The sequence below is a fragment of the Lontra canadensis genome, unplaced genomic scaffold, assembly GCF_010015895.1.
Source record: "Lontra canadensis isolate GAN:19392208 unplaced genomic scaffold, GSC_riverotter_1.0 scaffold38, whole genome shotgun sequence".
Taxonomy (NCBI): domain Eukaryota; kingdom Metazoa; phylum Chordata; class Mammalia; order Carnivora; family Mustelidae; genus Lontra; species Lontra canadensis.
In genome coordinates this window covers 4,545,147-4,566,418 of record NW_022631032.1, presented here as the reverse complement: position 1 = coordinate 4,566,418, position 21,272 = coordinate 4,545,147, and the positions used below count along the sequence as shown (strand labels likewise).

The window sequence follows — 21,272 nt, the reverse complement described above, 5'->3', positions numbered from 1 at the left end:
GAAAGAAAGAAAGAAAGAAAGAAAGAAAGAAAGAGAGAGAGAGAGAGAGAGAAAGAAAGAAAGAAAGAAAGAAAGAGGGGGCGCCTGGGTGGCCTCAGTCAGTTAAGCGTCTGCCTTTGGCTCAGGTCATGATCTCTGGGATCAAGTCCCTCATGGCGCTCTCTGCTCAGCAAGCAGTCTGCTCTTCCCGCTCACTGTCCCTTTGTGCCCTCTCTCTCTCAAATAAACAAACAAGGGGCGCCTGGGTGGCTCAGTGGTTTAAAGCCTCTGCCTTCGGCTCAGGTCATGATCCCAGGGTCCTGGGATTGAGCCCCACATCAGGCTCTCTGCTCAGCGGGGAGCCTGCTTTCTCCTCTCTCCCTCTGCCTGCCTCTCTGCCTACTTGTGATCTCTGTCTGTCAAATGAATAAATAAAATCTTTAAAAAAATAAAATAAAAAAAATAAAATAAAATAAACAAACAAAAAAAAATATAGGAAGAAAAAGGAAGAACAGATTGATCACCTTCAGGCATAAGATAAGAAAATCCTAAGTCAGATACTATCACATCAAATCCAAGTGCACCAAAAGAAGCCAGCAGAACCCTTAAAGAAGAATGTACCCAAGGAATACAATGTTGGGTTAAGATAAAGAAAATGCCTTAATTCGATATACCTACTAGTATGTCAAATGGGAAAATCCTATCATCACCTCACTGAGAAACGAAAAGGCACTTGATCAAATCTAAAACCCATCCCTGGTCAAATCTAGAAACCAAGATCAGAAGGAAACTTGTCTATCGTTGTAGAAGTTACTTATTTCGAACCAAGGCCTACCCCTCTCTTCCATTAATCTGGGCACCCAGAGGCAGGCTGAATCGTGGTGGTGAAGTTAAACCCGCTGCCCCACCACCACTCCCCAACCCACAGCCAGTCCCATCCTTCCTCAACCTTGCCAGTGGCACAGGTATCCTTGATGAAACATATAATCCCTTCTCTTTCCTTCCTCAGAAAGGTCAACCATACATTTCTTTTGATCATGAGCAGAACATGTTGGTTTTTCTCTGAATGAAAATGACTCTATTCAGCCCTCATAGCCCTACGGGACCCACTTGTTTCTCCTAGTCATGTCAGAAGGAGAGAGGCCCACTGCATCAATGGAAAAAAGAAATGGAGAGCCACCAGCCATACAAAGAAGGGCCCAATGTATAATGGGAAAGCAGAGCCAAAAAGATTAAAAGGGAGAATGGAAGAGAAAATATAGTGAATTCCACTAAGTTCATAAAACAATTATTGTACCAAAGAAACAATTATTGTGCCCAAAAGACAAATAAGCCAGTCAAGAAATGGACAGAAGACATGAACAGGCATTTCCCCAAAGAAGATATACAAATGGCCACCAGAAATGTGAAAAAATGCTCCATATCACTTGTCATCATGGAAGTATAAATCAAAACCACAATGAGATACCACCTTACACCAGTTAGAATGGCTAAAATTAACAAGACAGGGAATAACAAATTTTGGCGAGGATGGGGAGAAGGGGGAACCCTCTGACACTGTTGGTGGAAATGCAAGCTGTTGCAGCCACTCCAGAAAACAGTATGGAGTTTCCTCGACAAGTTAAAAATAGAGCTACCCTACAACCCAGCAAATGCACTACTGGGTATTTACCCCAAAAGCACAGATGTAGTGAAAAGAAGGGGCAAATGCACCCCAATGTTCACAGCAGCAATGGCCACAATAGCCAAACTGTGAAAGAAGCCGAGATGTTCACTGACAGGTGAATGGATAAAGATGTGGTTCACATTATACAATGGAATATTACTCAGCCATCAGAAAGGTCAGATACCCAACTTTTGCCTCAACATGGATAGAACTGGAGGGGATTATGCTAAGTGAAATAAATCAGTCAGAGAAAGACAATTATCATATGGTTTCACTCATATATGGAACATAAGGAATAGCGCAGAGGATCACAGGGGAAGGGAGGGAAAACTGAATGGGAAGAAATGAGATGGAGACAAACCATGACAGACTCGTGATTCTGCGAAACAAACTGAGGGCTGCGGAAGGGGAGGGGAGTGAGGGGATGGGGTACCTGGGTGACGGGCATTAAGGAGGGCACATGATGGGAGGAGCACCGGGTGTTGCATGCAACTAATGAATCACTGAACACTACATCAGAAACTAATGATGTACTGTATGTTGGCTAACTGAATTTAAATTAAAAAACAAAATTTAAAAAATATAGGCATTAAAAATTTTTTTAAAGATCTGGGGGGAAGGGGGAGAACAGTTATTTCAAGACATCTTGAAGATGTAGCATTTCCCCAATTTGCTAATTTTAACTCCCTGCTTCTTCCCTGTCACTAGCAGTAAAAACAGAAATTAAGTGATAGGAAGCTGTACTGTGTCATCCTGAGGAACACTAGAGGGAACAAATACCATTTGGGATAAGAATGGCCACCAGGATAGAAGGGAGGAGAAACTGGCAGGACCAGAGATGCTGGGAATAAAGGAGGGTGGCTTAGGAGGCCCAGAGCAGGTAAATCAGATGCTTTCCCCTAGGCAGAGACCTCAATCCTGAACTCTGAGCCCCTGGTCCCAATCAGCCACCACACCCCCAGAGCTGGGGGACCCCAATCTCACCGCCAGGCCTGCACCAGGACCTCCTGGGTGCTAGACCTGGCCTTGGAACACATTTCTCAGGAGAAACATGCTGGGACCAACCACCATGCATAACCTCATTTCAGCAAGAAGAGCCCTTCCGGGGTCTAAACACTAACTAAGAAGGTCTCTGAATCCAACCCCCACTGGGAATTTGGGCCTGCCTGCCTCCGGCTTGCCCTGACAAATTCCTTTCTCATTTTAATGTGAATCCACTCACTTGATGACTTTTAAATAGGCACTTAAGCTTTTAAGGAGAAAAAAAAAAAAAAAAAAAGTGTGTGCAGAAAGAGTTTGAAAAGGCCAGTTCTACTTTGGGGTCAAATCTCCTCACCGGTCAGAAACCCAAATGTAAGGTGAGGGGGGTCAAACTGGGGATGAAAGTGACTTTCCCCTGCTCTCCTTACCAAGTACAAACTCGGGCCCTTGTGGGAATCATTTCCTTTGGTGCATAAAGTCATTTCCATAAAATCATAGAACTGCAGACCCTCAGAACTAGAAATGTCTTAAAATAATGTAGTCAAGTCAGCTCATCTTAGAGATGAAAATGAGAGTAAGTGACTTGAAACAAAGAAGCTCAGTCTCAAAGAAAAGAAGTCAGAAGGGATGCTGCCTAGCGAGTGCCCATATGGGGGAGGCCTGGCAATCCAGAAACCAGCCCAGACTCGGGGACACATAACCAGTGAATTCCAGCGTTCTGGCAAGGAGCTATAACAGGCCATCAATCGGGGAGGAATTTGAAGTCAGGTGTCTCACTTATGTCTCTGCTTCAATCCCAAGAAATTCACAAAGACCACTTTCTAATAACCAGGGCCTCATCAGTGAGATTTAGGAATTTGGATCATGGGTCTTGAGCTCAGGGCAATAAGGGCTCCTCCGTTCTGACCCAGACAGAAGGGGCTCTGGTCTTCTCCTCTGCCAGCCTAAAAGATCTGACGTAATACTGATGTGGCTCAAAGGATATGACAGACATCTGCTATGAAAACATACTGAACGACTGTAAAATATTTACTGTCCTGCCTTACTAACTGCTTCTATTACCATCGCATATTCACAGGCAACAGTAAAGTCGTTTTACTGCACCCAAAATGATTCCTCTAGAATGAGGCTGCTACTGGGACACATCCAAATTCAAGAAAGCCTGCACTAAGCGCGTACTCAATGCTAAGCTCTGGACTAGGGGACGCTAGCAAAATATGGAGACGGAGACGGTTGGGCCAAGCCTTGCTCCCGGGGAGCTCAGGGTGCCAGGCAGCAGGTAGCAGACAGGCACTCCCAGAACCCAGAGCCTAGGTCAGGTGCTGATGGACGCCACAGTGCCAGACTTCCTCCCTTTGGCATTACTCCTCTCTCCACCTAATAATATTGCAGAGTTTGGATTCGGCTGGATGAGTCACTCGGCACCGACAGCATTTTGAAAGGGTGGAAGCAATGAATAAAAAGCCAAACAGCTAGAGTTTACAAATGTCAAAGTGTCGTGTCTAGGTCATGGAAATAGGCGCTGGTGGCCCAGACAGTGGCCACATCTTTTCTTGGTTTGCACTGTGACTATTTCCAGCCCCACTGCAACGGCCTGCAGCCCTTAATATCTCTGAAGCCAGGGTTTACTGCAAACCATAATCTAAAAATATGTTTTCCTTCCGAAACTCATTGACTCACTGCTCTCTGTCATCAATCATATCCAGGCAGCTAGCATGTCCGGTTGATCATTCCTTCAAGATGTATGAAATGTTTCTCCTAATCCAGCCCTTCCTGCCTGCCCTCTCCTGCCCTACAGTGCCCAAGCCGGCCCTCTGCACTTGGTCTAGAGTTCTGCAGGGGCCTCCTGCCAGCATCCCTCCGGGCAGCTTCTCCCCATTTCCATCCACCCTACATGTCCAAGGTCAGACAACACTTACTAAAGCACACATCCAGCAGGTGGAACTTCCTGATCCGAGACATTCAGAGGGAGAACAGAAACTAGTACTGAGCTGGAAGGACCCGGTACTGGCAGAGGGAGAAGGGAAAGGATGCTACTCAGCTGGGACAGTAGGAAAAGCATCATGAGGATATAGGGTGGATACTACCACCACAAAACACACAAACAATAACAGATCATGATATTCAGAACAGTTTGTGTATGTGTCACCATCATGATTCAAGTGGGAAGTGGGCTTCCCGTGGTCCTAAATTACATTTTAGTCACTGTTGTCAAGACAACAGAAAATAAAAACATTTCATTATTGTTTGGTTTTGATTTTTAAAAAAGTGACAAGCCACTGGAGTGCCTCTCCCCATACCCTGAACCACCCTCCACACACATTCTCACACGGTAGACAAAATGTTTCTGGTTCAGAACCTAGCAACTGAACAGTCATTGACCCAAAGATGTTACCATAAACTATAAATATGCCCTGGGAAGGCCTGATCTCGGTTCCCATCTTAGACTGCCTTTCTGAACATCACACAGCTGCAGAACATCCAGCTTGATAGACAGGATTTGCATTTTTAAAACCCCAATTCATTGGTTAAGGGACTTGTCCCAGGTCTGACAGCCGGAGCATTGTGAAGGGCCAGCGGCCCTCCCACACGACCTTGTACCTCCTCCAGGACTGGGGCCCGAGGTACATAATCTGCACCGCAGACTCAGTATGGTTTAAAGATCTGCCATCTGCATGGATGTGTTTGAAAGGAAAAAAAAAGGTTTCTTCTCCCACCCCCTTATAATAAATGATAAAATTCCAAGTCAAAAAACAAAAACAAACAAACAAAAAAACCCCAATTCATATGATTGCATATAAGATGCAGCTTTAAAAAAGAATGTGTGTGCTCCCTAGATACTGACAGGAAGCTTACCTTGATATATCACTAAGTTAAAAATAAAAGGCAAGACATACAACAGTTGGACAGTGCTATCTTTCAATAAACATAAGGGGAGAGACACTTGTAACACACACACAGAAAACACTTTGGATACATTAAGAAACCTAACAGGGACAGTCTGTGCCAGGAAGGGGTCAGGACAACATGCTGGACTGATAGGCAATAAGAACGCAAAACAGATTTCTCACTGTATAGCTGTTACACCATAAAAATATCATGTGACTATATTATCTGTTCAAAAATAATTTTTAAAAAGGCAACTGATTGCCTCTATGGCCTCCTCCAAAAACCCTTAATTCCAGTCCAATTATGAGGAAAAACATCAGATAAATCCCAACAGAGGGACAATTTACAAAATATATCCTCGAAATTGTCAAGGTCATCTAAAACAGGTACAGACAGAGAAACTGTCGAAGCCAAGAGGAGCCTAAGGAGACATGGCAACTCAGTTTTGGTGGCATCCAGAATGGATCCTAGAACAGGAGAAACACCGGGTAAAAGAAAGAATTCTGAGTAAAGTATGACCTCTAGGGGCGCCTGGCTGGCTCATTCAGTAGAATACGGGATTCTTGATCTCAGGGTCACGAGTTCAAGTTCCATGATGGGCATAGAACCTACTTCCAAAAAAAAATAAATAAATAAAAATAAATAAAATAAAGTATGGACTTTAGTTGATAATAATGTATCAGTGTGATTCATTAATTGAAAAAAAAATGTACCATACTAAGAGAAGACGTTAATAAATAGGCTAAACTGGGTGTGGGGTATATAGGAACTCTCTGTACTACCCTCTTCATTTTTCTATAAATCTAAAACTGCTTTACATTTTTAGAAAGTTGAGGGGTTTTCTAAATATACTGAAACCATAAGGTAGGGGGATAGGGGCGGGGGGTCCATTGCAGTTGTACCAGGAACCTAAAGGTAAATGAGACCTAGGCAATTTGCCACCTAGCAGGTGAGGGGGACCCCCTCCCCTCTCCTTCCCCACCCCCCACCAGCCTCTAGTCTCACAGAATGTACTATGGGAGCAAGGGAAGGAGAAGCCAATTCCACCTACCTAAAGGATGCAGAGAAAGCTTCACCGAGGAGGGGACATTTGAGCTGCAAATAGGGGGCAAGGATAGGCTACCCTGGGCAGGAAAGATCCAAGCACTGGTTCAGCCACTTCCTGCCTCCATGACCTCTGGCACATCACTTATCCTTTCCAGGCCTCAGTAGCCTCATGCAAGCAATTCAGGCGGTGCGGTCCATGGCCTCTATCACCTCCCCCAGCTCCAGACACCTTGACACATTCAAACGTGTTCTTTCTCTCCCAGAATGTCTCCTACTAGTGCACTGCATGCACAGTCCCTGACCTCCAGACTGGTTATAGAAGGCACAAAGAGCAGAGGACAGAACAAGCCCCACCCGCCCTACCCAAGACTCAAGTTCATCCAAGCATCGAACCCGTGTGCCTCAGGCACCATCCTAAGCAGAGAGAACACAGTAATAAAGTCAACAGCTCCCGGCTCTCACAGTGCTTAGGTTCTGGTCGGAGGAGAATCCTTCTTGTGGGCGCAGGAGGCGATGGACAGTACACAAGAGGACAGTACACAAGATCTGAGAGCACCAGAGAGGATGAGGGCTGCAGAGAAAAATCCCTAAAGAAAAGAGGCTAGAGGAATGTGGGGCAGGAGGTTGAGTTGGGAGTGGCCAGGGACACCTCTCCAGCTGAGCAGGAGACCACCAAGAAAGGGCTGCAGGATGGAGGCAGCTACGGGGAGGGAGGGGGGTATCCCAGGCCCCAGGAGGGGCCTGCTGTGCTGCAAGGAACAGAGAGAGAGCTAAGGGCACCAGCAGAAATGGCCAGAAACATAAAGTCAGGGAAGTCAGAGTGCATGCAGAGGCATGGCCGGACACTGTCAGGACTTCTGGAAGCCACTGGAGGGTTTTAAGCAGAGGAACAGGATCTGACTTGAGTTTTAACAGAATCACTCTGAGTGAGAGCTACAAACAGGAAAAGGGGACAAGTGCAGGAGCAGGCCCCATCTGGGGAGGAGGGGGAAAACTTGGGTGGTGGAAGGGGAGGAGGGCTGGGGAGGGAATCCAGTAAGGACTGCGTGCCACACACCTCCCCTCCCCCGCCACCACATAAGGGATGTGTCAAGGCCTGCCTTGGGGCAGACTCTTCACCAGGTGGCCCAGGAATCAAACCCTGCATTCAACAGAAGCAAGAAGCAGCCTCACAAACAGTGGGTGCCTATAAAGTATTCCTTTATATCTATAAAGCCCACTAATCCCATTGCCACGGGAAAGAAAGCAAACAAACTATAGCAGTGGGCTTTCTGAAGCCTTCCCCCTGCCCCAGGCAACAGAAAACACCTGTGAAAAGAGGAAAAAGAGACACCCCCCCCCCCCATGAACCCAGCTGCACGCTGCCGCATGAAAACGACGCCATTACTGAAGCGGTGCGTAACTGTGCTGGGTTACTGGTATCATTCAAACTTTTCAGAACAGTTCCAGGAGCAGGCTGAAGAAGTGAAACCAGTAACCAAGGCAGGCGGGCACAGAAAGCCTTCTGCCAACCACTTAGGTATTGTAATTCTCCGTTGCCTCAGTAGCGCAATAAGCACGGAGAACAAGCAGAAGGAGAATACTAATTAGACCTAATTAGACCCTGCCCTCTTCTGCCTCAATTCCCTTTATAAACCACCCCCCTCATTCAAGGATGGTGGGAGCTAAAACGCAAATACCTGAGGTAAAGAGCAGTCCCCAAACCAAGGCCACCGTTTGGACCCTGCTGCCCTGTTATTTCTAAAGCCAGGCCCGGTCACCTGGAGAGAGGTGCAAAGCCAAGGCCCAATTCCAGCGGCCCCCTCACAGGCCCTGGAACCTGTGGTGCAGGGGAGAGTGCGCCAACAGGAGCCCACAGAACAGAATAAAGGGCTCTGTCTCAAGAAGCAGAGCATTCTAATTTGCAGGGCATTTCCTGAAAGAACATTTGATTTTTTTTTTTTTTTTCCACAAACGATGACAGCAAACATGACTCCAGTTCCAGCAGCAAGATCAATGCTGGCCCCCCTTCCTTCTGGAAGGGCAAAGGCCCAGAGAAACTCTTCCCTGGTTCTGTGGGAAGGTTTTTGTGTCCAAAGGTCCTGTCTGGAGGTTCTGGGCCACGGGATGAGAAGAGCAGGAGATAACGCTGGGACAAGGGTAGGGGGGTGGTTGTCAACCTGCCAGGGACTTGTTTGAAATGAGCGCTCTTAAATTATAAGTCTGTTTTCTGCTGGATTAGGCACAGGGATGGAAGTGTGGTGAAAGCAACAGATGGACAGCATGGCCCCTGGTCTCAGGACACCTGGGGTAGGCATGGCCCTGCAGGTCTCCTCCTTCTTTTTTTTTTTTTTTTAAGATTTTATTTATTTATTAGACAGAGATCACAAGTAGGCAGAGAGGCAAGCAGAGAGAGAGGGGGGGAAGCAGGCTCCCCACGAAGCAGAGAGCCCGATGTGGGGCTCGATCCCAGGACCCCGGGATCATGACCCGAGCCGAAGGCAGAGGCTTTAACCCACTGAGCCACCCAGGCACCCCTAGTTCTCCTCCTTCTTTCACTGGACAACGAAGGTTTTTCTTTCCAACCATGTTCCTAGTAGCAAGACAGGAAACAGGCTCTGGGGAAAAAAGTACCTGAGGTGCTTCGAGAGGGAGAGAAGTGAAGGGAAAGAAGAGGAAAGGAAAACTGTTTCGAACTCTGTTGGAAGCAACACTGGGGCGCTAGGAGAAATCACACAGATGTGAGTCAGCCCCATCTAACCATGAGACGCTCCAGGGCTAAGAGGGAGAGGACAGGTCTGGAAGCCAGCGATGGGCTTGCTGTACCTTGGCTCTGCTGGCCCGCAGCGGGCTGGCTGAGTTCTCACAGGGCAAAAGCAGAAGAAAAGCGGGCTCTGAAAGAGTTGGAGAGAAACCACGATGGCTCCACACTTTTCTCCAGGCCTAAGCTGCGTCCTGTGGGACAAAGCTTTGAGATCACGGACAAGGAGAGTGGGCAAGTCACTTCACCCTTTGGGGCCCGACGGAAAGAATGGAGATGGTCGTGAAGATGCACGTGAACTGTGAAAAACAGAAGCCACAACGCAAATGCAAAGCAATATATGAAAAGAATTCGTCACAACTGGAAGCATTTGAGTTTTTATTAGAATCAGAGAATGTCAAGCTGTAGGGAAACTCAGAAATCCTCTCCTTTAGCAGTTCCCAAACTCTGGGACTTCACAGAACATGAACAGAACAGAAGAAAACAAACAGAAACAGAGGCAGGGATGGCCTCTTTATACAGGATGGCCAGATATTTTTATTTTGCCAAAAATAAAAACTACCTCTATCATCACTATAAATCATTAAAAGAAGTTTTCCCACCAAAAATAAAAAAGACATAATTTCAAATTGAAGGACAGTCCTTGCGAGGCAGGGAACCACTGCCAAAGATAAACTCCTGGGTTTGACACCAACTTCATCTTTCTCTTCGCATTTCCCTGAGGACGCAGGAAAGCATCGATGGGCGCTGGCTGCCAGATGGGTGTTTGGAAACCACTGATCTGCTCCAAGCTCCAGAGTGATTATTTTCCCATTAAAGAAATCTTGCTAGAGTATTAAGTCTGAATTCGAGCGTAAAGGAAGTTTTTGTGTGCCCAGAACCGTCCTTCTCTCAGGGGTAAACCTTCAACTGCCTTCCTAAATGAGGTGCCACGGGGGAACAGTCCCCTCTCGCTTGGCAGCCAGGCACAAGAGCAATCAAGTATCTTGGGTGTGCAAGGCAACGGAGCAACGAAGCACCCCAGCACACAATTATTTCCTCCGGGAAAGGGGAAAGATCGGAACTTCCTGCTTTTTTTTGGAGGGCTTAGGGGTAGCTTATCTGCCTGGCAGCCAGGCGCAAAACAGAGCATCCTCCCTCTGGGGCCTCCCAACTCGGAAAACTTAACAGCAGGTAACTGGGGGCTCCTCACGCAGCTGCCAACCCTTGGCAGAGTCGCGCCAAAGCAATCGCACACCTCCTAACCCTCCCGCCCCGAACGCCCCAGAGTTAGGGGAATGTTGGGGGGGCGGGGGACGAATGCGTGTAAATCCCCGGATAAAGCCAGGCAGAAGCAATCAGATCGGGAAGTCCAGGTGGAGCTGCGACTTGGGACGCCGGTCTCCCCCGGGATTTGCGGTGGTTTGGGGGAGGAAGCGAGGGGATTACAACTTTAAAGGCAGGCGGTCGGCCTGGGTGCAGTGAAACCCTAGGACATGCTAAGGCACCCTGAGCACCCGCAGTTCCAAGAGACGACCCTGTCCCGAGTAGCCGCGGCTCCAGCCAGGACTCCAGGTCTCTCGCCCCGCCCTGCTGCCCTTCGCCTCTCTGAGCACCGGGGCACCCGCGGCATCCGTCGGCGCCTCCCTGCAGCCCGCCCGCCCCCGGCCGGCCACAAGGGCCGCTTTGTGCCTGGGACTGCGGCGCTCCGGCCCCCGCGCAGGGCTGGCGGCCGCCCTCCCGGGACACTGGACGCGGGCGCACGCGGGCCGGTCAGCAGCCGGGCAAGGCTGTTTACACAGGAAGGGAAGGCTCCTCCTCGGCCCGGGACTGACCCGCGGCGGACAACAGCGCGCCGGGGCGGCTGCAGGCTGCGCGCTGGGTGGCGCACGCACCTCGCAAGCCCCCCGCCGGGCCGTACCCCGCGACTCGCCCACCTGGGGGGCCCAGAAGACGCTCTCCCCTTCCTACAGAGCACCCCGCCCGGCCCTCCACGCTGCCTGCGGGCGGCTGCACGCCGGACAGTTTCTCTGCGCCGCGGGGGCCCGGCTTACCTGGGAGGCTGGGCACGAGCGAGCAGAGCCCGAGCAGGCAGGCGTACAGGGGCGCGGGGGCCCGCGGCATGGTGGGGGCGCCCGGCCTCAGCAGCGGCGCGGACGGCGGGCTCCGCGGGGGCCCAGGGCCGGGGCCGGAGCGCTGGGGCCGAGGGCCGGGGGCCGCAGCCGCATTCCCGGCTCACAGCGCCCGCGGCCGGGCGGGAGAAGCTGGCGGCTGCGCTGACCCGCGCACCGCCGCCACCATCCCTCCCGCGGCGCTCGCAGCCGAGTCCCGGGGCTGTCCGGGATCGGGGTGGGGGGCGGGGAGGTCGTGGCTTGGGACTGCCCGGAGGGCGGCTCTGGGCCCGGGAGGGGCGGGCTCCGCGAAGGGACCGCGACTTGGGCTCGGGACGCTCAGCCACACTCTGCCCTCCGCCTCCGCCCCTTCCCTTCCTCCCTCCCGCCCGCCAGGATCCACTTTCCACCCTCTTCTCTCCTCCCCTTCTCCCTCCTTCCAAGCCCCCGCCTGGCTGCCACACGGTCAGCTTACAGCCGGGCGGGGCGGGGCGAATTCCGGGCTGGGCCAGCTCCGCCCCTCGCTGGGATCCGCCCGGGACGCAGAGCCTCGGGCTCCCAGGTGGATGTCTCTCCCCGAGCGCTGGCGGGGGGGGCAAAGGCGCTAGGGAAGGTCTCGTTGTGCTTTCTTAGCAGCCAGGCGCCACGGGGAGAGGGCGGAGGACGGCCCCCATTACTCTGGGTTGCTAAACTTCGGGAGAGAGAGCAGGACGGTGAGACCCCGCCGTGGCCGTCTGGTTTCTCCAAAGTCGCACTGCCGGCCGCGCGCTCGCGGGAGGAGCGACCGAGGCGCCCGCCGGTGTAATACGAGGAGATGCGCTTGATCGGGAAGGGAGGACATGTGGGGCGTGGAGGCGCAGGCAACGTCCGCTTTTCCCTGCGCTTTGTCCTTTCCGAGGATTCGAGACTGGACGACGTGCCGCTATCCTTCCCTTTCCTTATCTCGATACGCTGGCGGTTTTCGTGGAGCTAACCTGATAAACAGATGCTCGGGCTAGCTTATCCCTTGCATCTGAGCAAGTTCTGAAATGGCCACCGAGAGCTGAGAGTGAGGAGCTTCCCCTGACAGCGCGCGCGAAGGGACAGGTGGGCTTGGGCTGGACCTCTATGAACGGATGAACACGAGTGGTTCATAGGCAGGAAGGGAAGAGGTGGCCTTCGTCTGGAAAGCAATAGTAACAGGTTGCCTGGCACGGACCGAGAACGCTGTGCTAGCCAGGCACTGTTCTAAATTACCACCTTAACTCACATAATCCTCCCCACAACCCTACTGTTACCCAGATGAGAAAAGTGAGGCACAGAGGTGTTAATTTGCGGGAGGAAATGACTGAGCTGGGATACCTGCGGAAAGGTTCAGAATGCCTTTACTAAAAACAGAAGCTGTTAAGGAGTGAAGAGCAAAGTGATAGCTCCCAGGGGCGGGAGATAGTTCTAATAGCCCAGATGAAGGAGTTTAGAATTTAATCTTAATTTGTGCCCCCTTCCGCTCCCAGGCTCTACCAAGGTGAGGCCCTGATGCCCAAGGAAGTAAACTTATTCCTGTAATATGCTGTGCCAAGGGGGGCAGAGCTCCAAATCTGAGAGCCAGCATTTCGTCCTTAAACTGCATGCCAGTATTGCACTCCATAACATCCCCATGTTTGCTCTGATGTAACAGTCACACTCATTCCCAAATACTTTTCAGTAGAAGTGGTGCTGCTGAGGCTTCCCTGGGTCTATCTGAGGCCTTGGGAGCAACTCTTATCCAGCCTTGGGAGGCATAGATCATAAGTAATGGGAAGCTGGAGAGAGAGTTTGAACGAGGAGCTGTCATGTACCAAGTGGTGATTTTAGAAGATCTGTCTGGCAGAGATGGAAGGAAAGTCTCAAAAACCAAGTAAATGTTGCATCAGTAAGAATACTAATTTGCATTTATCTAGCAGCCTTTAAGCCTTTTGATGTCTGATCTATGCATCACCTTCCCCCCTCCAACAGGGTGTTTCACAGCTCAGACCCTTATTTGTTTAAGTGCAATAAATGAGACACAAAAGGACAAATATTGTATGATTTTACTCCTATGGCATACCTAAAATAGGCAAATTCATGGAATCAGAAAGTATAATAGAAATTATAATAGAAAGTATAATAACAGGTGAATGGGGAGTTACAGACCCCTGTTTACCTAGACTGCAGTCTCAAATCTGCAGAGTGCTGGAAAGTGCTGCAGTCAAATCTGCCCCGGTCCTGTCCCACCTGGTGTTTTCCAGCCTGCCCAGACCTGCCTTAAGCATTCTCCCATCTCCATTATCTTAGAACTATTTTGAAAATGCCTCTTCTAATCCCTCTGAAGCTTTTGGTTTCTGGCTTGTGGCTTTTATCCTGTTCTAGAACTCTTCATTCTTTTTATTAAGCTGGAGGGTAGACATGCCCTTCAAATGCTTTGACTTCCTCTAATAGGCAAAGTCAGGGTACACTGATGCACCCCCTCAGGAAGGGGAGACAGGCAGCATTTTTCACAATTCCTGGAACAGCTTCCCTTGTAGCTGCCCTGGGCACAACCCACTGCTGATTGTCGCTGAGCTTCTGGGCTTGCAGGAGACTGCTGGTTGGACTGGGTTTGACTCTCAAAGTTTAAGCAAGGATAACCCAGAGAAGTTTTATGTTTCTTATTAGCTTTATTTATTACATTAAAGATTTATTTGTTTAGTTGGGAGAGAGTGTGTGTGCACTTGCACAAGCGTGAGGGGGTGTGGGGAGCGAGGGGCAGAGGGAGAGAAGAGAGAAAATCCTCAAGCAGACCCCCCACTAAGTCAGGAGCCAGGAGCCCAGAGCCCAGAGCCTGAGGAGGGGTGTGATCCCAGGATCCTGAGATCATGACCTGAGCCAAAATCAAGAAAGAGTCAGCTGCGGAACAGACTGAGCCACCCAGGCACCCCTGATTCCTATTAGTTTTAAAACAGGGGGTGCCTGGGTGGCTCGGTAGGCAAAGCCTCCCCGACTAGTCCAACCCAGTCATGATATCATGGCTTGGGGGACGGGCACCACATTGGGGGGCAGGGAGTCAGCTTGAGAATTCTCTCTCTCTCCCTCTGCCCCTCCCCCATTCACGCTTGCATGAGCACACTCTCCCTCTCTCAAATAAATAACAGTCTTTAAAAAAAATTAAAACAAAACAGGGTTTGGTCCTCAGAAAGTTAAACATAGAATTACCACATGATCCAGCAACTTCTGTTCTGGGGATATACCCAAAATAATTTTAAAAAGAAAAAAGAAAGAGAACTCAAAGAGCTAACTGTGCTCCCATGTTCAAAGCAGCATTATTTACAATAGCCAAAAGGTGGAAACAACTCAGATGACCATCAATCAATGAATGGATAAGCAAAATGTAGAATCTACATACAACAGACCATTATTTAGCCTTGAAAGGAATGAAACTCTGACACATGGTACAACGCAAATGAACCCTGAAAACGTGCTGAGTGAAATAAACAAGACACAAAGCAAATGAACCTTGAAAATGTGCTGAGTGAAATAAACAAGACACAAAGGACAAATATTGTACAATTCTAGTTATTTAAGGTCTCTAGAATAGACCGTTTCATGGAGTCACAAAGTGTAATAGAGGTTACCAGGGCCCTGAAGAGAGGGGCAAATACGGAGTCATTAATTAATGGGTACAGAATTTCCAGATTGGGGTAATGAAAAAGTTTTGGAAATGAATGGATTGTGGCCAACATTGTGAGTTCACTTAACGCCACTGAACTGTACACTTTAAAATGGCTAAGATGGTAAATGTTATGTACTGTTCATTTTGCTATAATTAAAAAAAAATACTTAAAAATCAATTAGTTAAAACTTCCTCTATTTCACAGTTCAGGTTTACACGCTAACTCACTTCCAGAGTGAGTTGTCATATTCTGAAATTCAATTTATAATCCAGATCAAAAATCTTCTACCAATACATAGTCATAATCTAATATGCAGGAGGAAAAGTTCAAGGTAGGAGCGGAAGACAACCCTACCGTATTCACCTTAGTTTAGGTAATATGCTTAATTCACTCTTCTTTTAACAGTCATACCTAGGTTTTGTAACAGTGCAAGAAATGAAGGGCCCTGGTGGCAGGATACTACAAAATTCTTGTGCGGCAATTAGTAGGGCTATGAAACATGTATAAAATTTTCTTTAATGTTAATATTAACTTTTTACTTTAAAAATACCAAATTCTTTCTTTTTGTAGGAAAATGTTCCTTTTTTAAAGATTTTATTTATTTATTTGACACAGAGAGCACAAGTAGGGGAAGCAACAGGCAGAGGGAGAAGCAGGATCCCTGCTGAGCAAGGAGCCTGATGTGGGACTCGATTCCAGGACCCTAGGATCATGACCTGTTCCTAATAGGTTTTTTCTCCTCCTGTATACAACGGAGGAAAAAATAATCCCTATGCTGACTCTCAGAGTTTACAGCCCCTAAAGGACAACCAAAACAGACCTAAAGGCAACCTCCAGGTAATGGATAAACACAGGAGATGAGCAAATAGTGAGTCATGGTGAGGATACCAGGTCCCATTTTGGTGAAAATAGCCTACAATGTTAACTGGCCTTTAGCAGGTCCCTTAGTGATTTTTGTTTGTTTTGGAGTTCAGGATGCACACTGGGGTTATGCCAAGCCTGAGGTGGGTAGAATTGCACACTGAGAAATGGAATACAAAACAGGTCTTGACAGAGATTTTCAACAATAAGGAAAGGGGTTTCTGCTTATGGTTGTTGATTTTAATGTACAAATGTGTTTCTCTGAAGCTAAGTAACACATGTGATCATGAAACTTATTTTATGAAGTAGCCAGCACACCCTAAGTTGTGTATTTCCACCCTCTCTGTTTATATAATTATCAATTCTGAAAACATTCATTATTATATCTTTCTGAGAGCAATTTTTCAAAAGCTAGTTTTGAAAGTACTTTTAAGATAGTATTTTCCAGAAGGAATATATGTTTTCTGGTTTTCATGAACTAAAACATTTAAAAGTAATATCCATAAATAAAATTACAGTAAAAGTTGTTATGTTTTTCAACTAATTTTGGCATGAGTGCTTTCTTTTTAGAAAACTTTTCTTTAAAATTGTCCGTAGGGCAATTTTACCCAGAGGAGACCATTGGCGTGCTTCCCTAAATGCCCCTTTTCCACTCTAGCAAAGCCATCACAGTTTGTTTCTGTCTTTCTAGAAGCTACCTCATACCACCTAAAAGGCATAGATTCCTTTCCAGTTCTTTCTTTTTTTTTTTTTTTTTTAAGATTTTATTTTTTATTTGACAGACAGAGATCACAAGTAGGCAGAGAGGTAGGCAGAGAGAGAGGGAGAAACAGGCTCCCCGCTAAGCAGAGAGCCTGATGTGGGGCTTGATCCCAGGACCCTAGGATCATGACCTGAGCCAAAGGCAGAGACTTTAACCCACTGAGCCGCCCAGGCACCCCTCTTTTCCAATTATTTCAATAAAAAGTATAATGAATGAATACAAGCATACAAACACACACACACACACACACACACACACACACACCCCTTTTAAATTAATTATGTCTAGAGACTTTGAGAGTTAAATGGCAGGAAAAAAGGAGTGAGTAGGGGGATGGGGAAAGGACACAGGTGTCCCACACAGGGAGCAGGTGTGGTCCATAGAGATGTGGCGTGGGTAAAAGCCACAGAGTAGGAGGATGGGACAGAAAGCAGTGAACACCAGAGACATAGGCAGGGACGGAGACATCTACAGACCAGAAGAAGGAAGCCAGTAACTTGGGCATGCTGCTGGAAGCTGAGCCAGCATTCTGCCCTGGCCGCTTGAGTACCATTTTCGTTTTGTCCTTTTCACCTACACTCCATTCCCTTACCTGCTACCTCCCACTTCCTTCCTGCCTCTCTCTTCTGCCTTGTCTTAGCTCCATCAATGGTCCTTAAGAGAATGTTTAGCTAGGAGTTCTACAGCTCTTCCAAAGGTAAGACAAGCTCCTGACCCCCTACCTCTTTCTGGGGGGCCAGATTTGGGGGTGGAGATGAAGTAACTGCTGGGTCTGCAAGAAGCCATGGGCCAAAGCCCTGCAGGAGGCATCAAGCACCAGCCTGGGCCCCAACTTTAGCCTCTGTGCAGGGGATGCTGTCCTTTTATAGAATATAGTCTTCAAGTCTCTTCAATAAATGGTGCTAGGAAAATTGGACAGCTATATGTGGAAGAATGAAACTCTACCATTCTCTTACACCGTACACAAAGATAAACTCGAAATGGATAAAAGACCTCAACGTGAGACAGGAATCCATCAGAATCCTAGAGGAGAACATAGGTAGTAACCTCTTCGATATCAACCACAGCAACTTCTTTCAAGATATGTCTCCAAAGGCAAAGGAAACAAAAGCGAAAATGAACTTTTGGGACTTCATCAAGATCAAAAGTTTCTGCACAGCAAAGGAAACAGTCAACAAAACAAAGAGGCAACCTAAAGAATGGGAGAAGATATTCACAAATGACAGTACAGACAAAAGGTTAATATCCAGGATCTACAAAGAACTTCTTAAACTCAACACACACAAAACAGATAATCATGTCAAAAAATGGGCAGAAGACATGAAAAGACACTTCTCCAATGAAGACATACAAATGGCTATCAGAAACATGAAAATATGTTCATCATCACTAGCCATCAGGGAAATTCAAATTAAAACCACATTGAGATACCACCTTACACCAGTTAGAATGGCCAACATTAGCAAGACAGGAAACAACGTGTGTTGGAGAGGATATGGAGAAAGGGAAACCCTCTTACACTGTTGATGGGAATGCAAGTTGGTGCAGCCACTTTGGAGAACAGTGTGGAGATTCCTTAAGAAATTTAAAATAGAGCTTCCCTATGACCCTGCAGTTGCACTACTGGGTATTTACCCCAAAGATAAAGATGTAGTGAAAAGAAGGGCCATCTGTACCCCAATGTTTACAGCAGCAATGGCCACAGTTGCCAAACTGTGGAAAGAACCAAGATGCCCTTCACTGGATGAATGGATAAGAAAAATGTGGTCCATATACACTATGGAGTATTATGCCTCCATCAGAAAGGATGAATACCCAACTTTTGTAGCAACATGGATGGGACTGGAAGAGATTATGCTGAGTGAAATAAGTCAAGCAGAGAGAGTCAGTTATATGGTTTTCACTTATTTGTGGAGCATAACAAATAACATGGAGGACATGGGAGATGGAGAGGAGAAAGGAGTTGAGGGAAACTGGAAGGGGAGATGAACCATGAGAGACTATGGACTATGAAAAACAATCTGAGGGTTTTGAAGGGGCATGGGGTGGGAGGTCAGGGGAGCTAGGTGGTGGGTATTATGGAGGGCACATATTGCATGGAGCACTGGGTGTGGTGCATAAACAATGAATTCTGTTACACTGAAAAGAAATAAAAAATAATAAAAAGAATATAGTCTTCAGGGGTGCCTAGGTGGCTCATTGGGTTAAAGCCTCCACCTTCAGCTCAGGTCGTGATCTCAGGATCCTGGGATTGAGCCCCACATTGGGCTCTCTGCTCAGTGGGGAGGCTGCTTCCCCCTCTCTCTCTGCCTACTTGTGATCTCTCTCTGTCAAATAAATAAATAAAATCTTTAAAAAAAAAAAAAAGAAAGAATATAGTCTTCACATTTAATGGCTAGTAGAGAAAAACTAGAGATCTGGGCTCCGAATCAGAAGGAGTGATCTCCAGTCTCAATGCCATAACCTAGTTGAACAACCATGTAACTTCATGTAACTTCCTGCCCCTCCTTGGACCTCAGTTTGCTTGTGTGGAAAGAGAAGACTCTAGCCCATGCCAGACTTGGCTTTGTAATTACTATTTGTGAAGTCAGATGTGTTTGGCACCTGGCAGCAGGCTCTGGTTTACATAACCTGTTGTACCAACAGTGTCCTTCAAAAAGCCTTTGCCCTTTAACAGTGGAAAAGTGGGAAGACTGTGAGGACTTGTTTTGAGAGGAGCCTCTGCAAATAGTTGCCCTGGCTCTTTAAATAATGTCACAGGAGCCTCCATCAGCTCCCTAGCTAAGTTACTCTGACTGTAAGCTCCTTCTTCGATAATTTCCTCTTCCCTAGCTTCGGTAGAGATAGGTAACCGTCTGCTCTAACATTTCAGAGATCATAACACATGATGTCTGCAGTGCCCTCCAGAGGTTCCTCCTAGGTTCAAATAGACATTCCAACCACAAGGCTTCCAGAAGGCATGCTTCACTTTACTCAAAAAATGTGGCTGGTGTGGTGTGTGCCTCGGTGGCTCAGTTGGTTAGGCATCCACTCTTGGTTTCAGCTCAGGTCATGATACCAGGGTCATGAGATCAAGCTCCAAGCAGGCTCTGAGCTCAGTAGGGACTCTGCCTAAGATTCTCTCCCTCTACCCCTACCCCCCTCAATAAATAAATAACGCGGCAGGGTGGCTCAGTCCCTTCCGCGTCTGACTCTTTTTTTTTTTTTAAAGACTCTACTTATTGATTTGACAGACAGAGATCACAAGTAGGCAGAGAGGCAGGCATAGAGAGAGGAAGGGAAGCAGGCTCCCCGCTGAGCAGAGAGCTCGATGCGGGACTCGATTCCAGGACCCTGGGTTCATGACCTGAGCCGAAGGCAGAGGTTTAACCCACGGAGCCATCCAGGTGCCCCACGCATCTGACTCTTGATTTTAGCTTGGCTAAAAGGGTCATGGGATTGAGCCCTACTTTGGGCTCTACTCTCCCTCTCCATCCCCTTCTGCCCCTCCTGCCACACATGTGAGCTTGCATGTGCTCTCTCTCTCTATATATATATATGTATTTATATGTGTATATTTAATGAATCTTTTTTAAAAATGTGGCTAAGAATCACAGCAGACCAGCATGGCAGCCTCCGAGACACAGAGCTCCAGGGTCAGCCCAGCATAGCAGTCAGCTCGGGTGCAAGGAGGTAGGAGCCTGGTTGCACAGGTGTAGGAGACTCCCTGGCTTACAAGCCATTCTATTTCCAAATAGTTCCATGGGTTTCCAGCTTCCTCACGAAGACAAATGCAGTTCTAAGTGTCTGCACATTCAGAAAGGCCCAGAGGATGGTGCCCAGCCGAGTACGTATCGTTCATACAAATAACCACCATAAAACATGCCTTATTCTCCCCCATTTGGACACTGGGGCTTGGAGAAGTGTTAATAAGTGACAGAGCTGAGATCTCTGACTCCAGGGACCCCTCTCCTTTCTATGATATGACACCTGCCTCATTTGGAATTTCTGATCGTCAGTGTGACTACGACATGGCCTTAATATAATTTGAGTTCATTTTAAAGAAATTTACAGTAATACATTAATATTTTCTAAAGTGCAATGTCATCTAATAGATGGTCTTGTGATTAGAAAATATCTGTGTGCAGGTTAGTAAACGCATCTAAAAATTCCTGGTACATAGTAGGCATTCAATAATTATTGATTGAATCTGCCTGTTACTTCCTAAATTTGGGAGGCAGACCTAAATGACTTTTAAGGGCAATAGCTCTGACCTCCTAGTCGTCTAAGTCATGTCTAAAAGGTGGCCCTCCAGGGTTACAGTGGGCCTTCTGTTACAGAGAGTGCCACACATGCCCTTCCAGCATCCGTCCCCAGTCACAATTAAATCTTCACTGACAGCAAACACAGGGCCTTTTACCCTCAGATCAATAGGCCAAATTGTAATTAGCTGTGGGGGTTTGTGGCTCTTAGTTGAAGTCACCCAAGTCACTGCTTTCCAAGTGGCGCACAGGACAGAGCCAAGCTAGACCCAAGGCGGAGTGCTCGTGAGCCATAATTTGAGGAAGTTGGGCTCCCTCCTTCCAGAGAGACCACTGAGGGCTTGCAAGTTACTCTACCTCAGAAGATG

General features: G+C 47.7%; 1 protein-coding gene across 2 annotated transcripts in view; it reads right to left on the bottom strand.

The window, feature by feature from the left end:
• ITGB5 (integrin subunit beta 5) overlaps positions 1–11,815 on the bottom strand; it is a 112,672-nt gene extending 100,857 nt beyond the window's left edge. Inside the window, exon 1 of one of the 2 annotated variants that reach the window (XM_032869450.1) lies at positions 11,336–11,815. In XM_032869450.1, coding sequence (XP_032725341.1) covers positions 11,336–11,405 — 70 coding nt within the window. In that variant the 5' untranslated portion in view covers positions 11,406–11,815. The remainder of the gene's footprint in view (positions 1–11,335) is intronic. The other variant, XM_032869449.1, reaches the window with a different exon arrangement.
• Between the last annotated feature and the right edge of the window lie 9,457 nt (positions 11,816–21,272).